This window comes from Carettochelys insculpta, chromosome 6 (genome assembly GCF_033958435.1).
Source record: "Carettochelys insculpta isolate YL-2023 chromosome 6, ASM3395843v1, whole genome shotgun sequence".
Taxonomy (NCBI): domain Eukaryota; kingdom Metazoa; phylum Chordata; order Testudines; family Carettochelyidae; genus Carettochelys; species Carettochelys insculpta.
In genome coordinates, this window is record NC_134142.1 from 97,213,343 (window position 1) to 97,219,342 (window position 6,000).

The window sequence follows — 6,000 nt, forward strand, 5'->3', positions numbered from 1 at the left end:
CAATATGCAGATTGTACCCAAATGTATTTACCTGTGACAACAGAAGCAGGTGTGGCGGTAGCTGATCTAAACCTGTGTCTGGAGGCAGTGGTGGACTAGATGAAGTATAATAAGCTGAAGTTGAATCCAGTTAATACTGAGGTCCTGTGAATCAGGAGACCATGTATTCAAGAATGTGGCATGGTGCCTGTTTTAAAAGGGGTTGCTTCTGAAAGAAGAGGTACCCAGCTTGGGCATCCTCCTGGAACCTTTTTTAACATTTGAAAATCAAATTTCTTCAATGTCTTGGAGTGCTTTGGGGCAGCTTCGTCTGATCTGCCAGCTGCGACCCTTCCTGAACAAGCATTACTTGGCCACAGTGATCCATGCTCTTGTCATGTCTCAACTGGATTATTGTAATTCTCTCTATATGCAACTGCTTTTAAAGAGTCTTCAGAAACTTCAGCTGGTCCAGAATGCAGCTGCCTGAGTTTTAACTCACACTCGTTATGAAGAGCACATTATGCCAGTGCTCCAGCAGCTGCGCTGCCTTCCAGTGTGTTTCTGGGCACAACTTAAGGCATTGGTTACGACTTATAAAGCCCTAAGTGGGTTGGGTCCACGGTATTTAAAGACCACCTTTTCCCATATGAACCTGCCCGAGGATTGAGGTCAGCTGGGGAGGTTCTGCTCACTGTTCCCCCACAACGTGAGATAAGATTAACATCAACACAGAGCAGGGCCTTCTCAGCCTTTGCTCCCAGGCTGTGGAATTCTCTTGCCTGGGATATTCGCATGGTGCTAATGTTAACATTGTTTTGGTGCCAGGTTAAAGCCACCCGTTTTACTCAGGATTTTATTGGTGTTTGAGTTTGCGTGTGTGTGTTTTTCTTCTTTTGAGATGTTTTAGTAGGTTTTATGTCCTTGTGGAGTTTTGTATTAGGAGGACCATATCTCCCTGTCCCAAATACAGGACCATTTGATATGGAGAGAGAGGTGGCTTCTCGCAGCTCCATCAAGCCTCATGGAGCTGAGAAGGAGATAGCAGCTGCCAGTGCTCCCCAGGAGCCCCAGGGAAGCAGCAGCTGCCCGCGCTCCCTCTGCTTTCCCAAGACTCAGGGAAATGACTCCCACCAGCAGCTGCTAGCAGAAAAGGTCAGCGGAGGACAGCCCAAATGTGGGACAATGGGTCCCTTTGAAAAAATAAGTTGAGACACCTTTTTGGTGTCCCAAATATGGGACCGTTCTGCCCAATATGGGATGGATGTTCACACTATTTTGTCATTTTAAATCTTTCTAAATAAGTTGATATTTTTTTAAAAAAATTGTAAGCCACTTCAACTTTTTGAAATAGAGAGGTGGGGTAAAAATATTTTTAAAAAAATAAATAAATGTGTGACTTCAGCCAAATTACTGAGGTTGGAATTTTTAAGTTGTTCACATGTTGCTCAGTGTCTCAGTTCTTCGGTGCTAGCTGAGCATGATCTCTCAGTGCCATAGGTGCTCTGTCTGTCAGATAAATGTAGGTTTATTAATACCGATACATAGGCTATGTCTACACTTGCCCCGTACTTCAAAGGGGGCATGGTAATCAGGCTGCTGAGGAATTACTAATGAAGTGCTGTGGTGAATATACAGCACTTCATTAAGCTAATTCTCCCCCATGGCAACTTCCGAGTGTCAAACTTCAAAGTGCCAGCACGCGTGTAGCCATGGGCACTTCAAAGTGCACATGCTACTTCAAAGTGCCTTTACTCCCCATAGTCCAAGTGTGTAAAATCCAAGGGAAAAAAAGCACCATTCATGTACAAGATATTATTATTCCTCATTATTAGTCCAAATACTATATTCCCATGAGTCCCATCAGGCTTATTCAATTTCAACATATCTACAAAACAATGACATACTTAAACATGAAGGATGACTTGAACACAAAGAGTGAGCTGAGCTGGAAAGATCCTCAAGTAAATTCCTCCAGAAAGAAAAAAGCCTTCATTAAATGAAATGTTGGACCCTAAAACCTGGGTAGTGTCCCTCTGGCATCTGACCTTTCTAGTTAGGTTTCTTTTCCATTTGCAAATTTGGGAGCACTGGTTTCCCACAGAATATTTGTAGGATATGAAATAAGATGAGGTAAGTAAGTTGCCAGACAAATACAGCATTTACTCCAGTGTGCAGTACATGCCAAGTATGAGGTACTTCCGAATGAACTTCAAAAGTACTGAAATGAACATTAGCTGCTGCTTCAAATATGTGAACAATGCCATTGCTTCCTAGCAAGCCATGAACTGGCATGAGCAGGGATCGGAAAGCGGGGGAAAAGTAGTAAGTGGATTAAGGAGATGTTGGAGAAGCACTTTCAAATCAGCAAACATATCTCATTGTCGCTGTGGGGTTTGTGTGGATTTCTTTGAGGAGCATCTCAGACAGTGGAGCGTATAGCCACTACAGGCCTCAGGGCAAGGAGGAAGGGAAGCCCAGCTGTGTACCCCAGCTAGTCCTTAGCACTGCTCAGACCACAGGGTTGCCTTCCCCACTCCCTCAGAGCCTGGTAGAGTGGCACTGCTGTAGCATTGCAAAGGGGCCCAGAGCGCTGACCACCACCACTGAAGTAGCCCACCTCAACCGCCCCTTTTACCTGCACCCCTGTCAGTGGGCCTGACCTCTGATGTGCAGTGTATCATCTAAAATGTGCACATTATAGACCTATCCAGCCAGAGACGCTTCCTTCCTTGAAGTGCTTACAGCCTCAGACAAAGCAAAGGGAAGGTGGACAGACCTGAAAGCAGACTCTCTGAGGTGCTGACAGGAGCAAATTTTATTAATTCTATTGAGTGTGTGGTGTGGGTTTTGATAACATATAAACCACTCCCTCCCTCTTCCTCTTCCCCACTGCATGCTGTTTGCCTTATCAAAGACAGCAACCCTTTCTCTCATCTTGCCTGCCTCACACAGTGGGCTGAGTGTGACAGGAAAAAGGCAAACTAAACCTTCACTGTATTTAAATTTGGCAGAACACCGGGGTGGTAGCAGGGCCCTAATGACTGGTCCTGCCTTTGAAGTACATGCTATCCCCTGTGCTCAAGCACTGGAGCCAAATGCTGTCATTCTTGCTCAGGCAAAAATTCAATTCAAATCAACGTTGAGTTCAACAGCTAACTTGCTTGAATACAGACTAGGATTTGGCCCTTACCAGTTGCCACACAGCAATAATAATATAATGTGTTGAAATATTTCCATCATATTCAGCTGACAAAAGCTATTTGCTTAGGCTTCATATTAAGGTGTTTATTACAGTAGCAACTCTGTGATAGGTTGTCAGGTTGAACTGGCAATTTCTATACATACCTACTTTTAGGCCAGGAGTAGGCCTGCGAACACTCTGTAGCTTCTGTCGGTGACTGAAGACTTTTTTCAAAACATAGTTACAGCTTATGGTGGTTGTGTTCACAAGGGCTATAGACAACCTCAGGCAGACAGGCCAGGAGCGGGTTTGGCCTACAGCCCTCCTCAGAAAAAATGTGTGTGTGTGTGCACTCAAAATAGAAATCTTGTTTGATCCACGAGCAACAACCACACAGGAAAATAGTTAGTTGCTGGTGTGGGTTCTGGCAAAGCACCTTTTATTCAGTATAGCTAGTGTGCTCTTTAAGCACAGCTAATTAATTTTTTTCCCAGAATGTCCATGTTGTGGCTTACACAATGTATCCAAGAAAGCCATGCTTTACACCTTGACTCTGACATCAGTGTTAATATATATTGCTGTTACAACTACCCAGCTCTCCCTGAAACTCTTCAAATTCTTGCATTTGTTCTGTGGGTGCTTAGTGCTATTTCTAATTTGCTGTTACACTTGCACCATAAATGGAAGGTCATTAAATCGTAAGCCTCTGTAGTACCTAAAGTGTGACATTTCCTAATGAGTGACTTTGGGCAGGGTTGCCTATTTACTGGCTTATGTGCATGCTGAAGATTGAAATCCAGGGACATATGTTGAGTGTCTTTGTATAAAACAGAAACAATAATATGCTTTTAATATTAATCTGTACTTTTGTGTAACTGATGCTCATAACAGCTGTTACATAAGTAAAGTTTTCTCCTCTCAGGTCAGCTAAATGGTTATGGAATTGGTTTTGGCCCCAATGAAATTTTAAAGTTCTGTTTTTTGTCTCGTCCTTAACAGTTCCACCAAGTAAGAAGAGTGATGACCATCCTTTTCCTTACTATGGTTATTTCATACTTCAGTTGCATGAAAGCTGCCCCTATGAAAGAAGCAAGTGTCAAAGGACAAGGCAGCATGGCTTACCCAGGTCTTCGGACCCATGGGACTCTGGAGAGCCTAAGTGGGCCCAACACTGGTTCAAGAGGATTGACATCATTGGCAAACACTTTTGAACATGTCATAGAGGACCTTCTAGATGAGGAACAGGATGTCCAGCCCAGTGAGGAAAACAAGGATGCAGATTTGTACACATCTCGGGTTATGCTAAGCAGTCAAGTGCCTTTGGAGCCCCCATTGCTTTTTCTCCTTGAGGAGTACAAAAATTACTTGGATGCTGCAAATATGTCCATGAGGGTCCGGCGTCACTCTGACCCTGCTCGCCGTGGAGAGCTGAGCGTGTGTGACAGTACTAGTGAGTGGGTAACAGCAGCAGAAAAAAAGACTGCAGTGGACATGTCTGGTGCAACGGTTACAGTCCTGGAAAAAGTCCCAGTACCCAAAGGCCAACTGAAGCAATACTTCTATGAGACCAAATGCAATTCCAAAGGTTACACGAAAGAGGGCTGCAGGGGCATAGACAAGAGGCACTGGAATTCCCAGTGCCGAACTACCCAGTCTTACGTGCGAGCTTTCACGATGGATAACAGAAAGAGAGCTGGCTGGAGGTTTATAAGAATAGACACTTCCTGTGTATGTACACTGACCATTAAAAGGGGAAGATAGTGGATTCATGTTGTATAGATTATATTGAGACAAAATTATCTATTTGTATATATACATAACAGGGTAAATTATTCAGTAAAATTATAATTTTATGGACTGCATGTATAACTGAAATTTATACAGTACAGTGGTTCCACAATCTATTTATTGAACATATCCATGACCTGAAGGGGAACAAATGTCATTTGCGCACAACTAAAAAAATAAGTCTCTGCATTACATTCCTCGATAACATTGTGGTTTGTTGCCGTTGCCAAGAATTGAAAACATAAAAGTTTTAAAAAAATAATAAAATTGCATGCTGCTTCAATTGTGAATTGATGATAAACTGTTCTCTTTCAGAAAAATAATTTGAACCAAAACATTCCGTTTACATTTTAGACAGTAAGTATCTTTATTCCTGTTAGTATTATATCTGTTTACTGCTTTTAACTTCTGATAGCGTTGGAATTAAAACAATGTCAAGGTGCTGTTGTCATAGTTTTACTGTTTTATTTTTTTATTTTTAAATTCCCACAAGGTTGGAAAAGGAAAATAATCATTATGATATATGTGCTGGATAAAACACACTTGGTTTTTCCTTTGTATGTTGTGAAGGTGTTTGCAATATTGAATCAGGCTACTGACTAAATAAAAAAAAAAAGAGGCAACTGAAAAAAAGAATGCTGATGTGCCTCTTCACATTGCTGAACTGCAGGCTCAAGGACAGATCTCATGTAACTGTCTGGCTCGTTTTTGTAATGGCTGTATTTTGAAAAAGCTGCATTTGCTTATTTGTTTGTGTGGGGTTTTTGGTTTTTTTTGGTGGAGGGGTGTTTGGAATCCCCCCCTGCCATCCTCTCTTGGATATGAAATTGATTGCAATCTCTAAAATATTTAATTCCTCACCATATGACTAAAGCTTGTCATATTGAAAATATCATATGCAGTGTGGAGAGCAATTACTTAAAATGTAATAAAAGATGTTTGGTGCTCAGATCAAACATTTTTGTTGAAGCCCAATAAAATTTCACGATAATGTGGTCTGAACAGAGAACAGTAAACTTAGCTCAGGGAAGCTACAGGATTGGACAGTA

The 6,000-nt window shown here is 42.0% G+C and overlaps 1 protein-coding gene across 2 annotated transcripts in view; it reads left to right on the forward strand.

Annotated features, from left to right (window-relative positions):
- BDNF (brain derived neurotrophic factor) overlaps nucleotides 1–4,924 on the forward strand; it is a 29,976-nt gene extending 25,052 nt beyond the window's left edge. For both annotated transcript variants that reach the window (XM_074998994.1, XM_074998993.1), the window contains exon 2: nucleotides 4,163–4,924. In XM_074998994.1, coding sequence (XP_074855095.1) covers nucleotides 4,184–4,924 — 741 coding nt within the window. In that variant the 5' untranslated portion in view covers nucleotides 4,163–4,183. The remainder of the gene's footprint in view (nucleotides 1–4,162) is intronic.
- The last annotated feature ends 1,076 nt before the right edge of the window (nucleotides 4,925–6,000 follow it).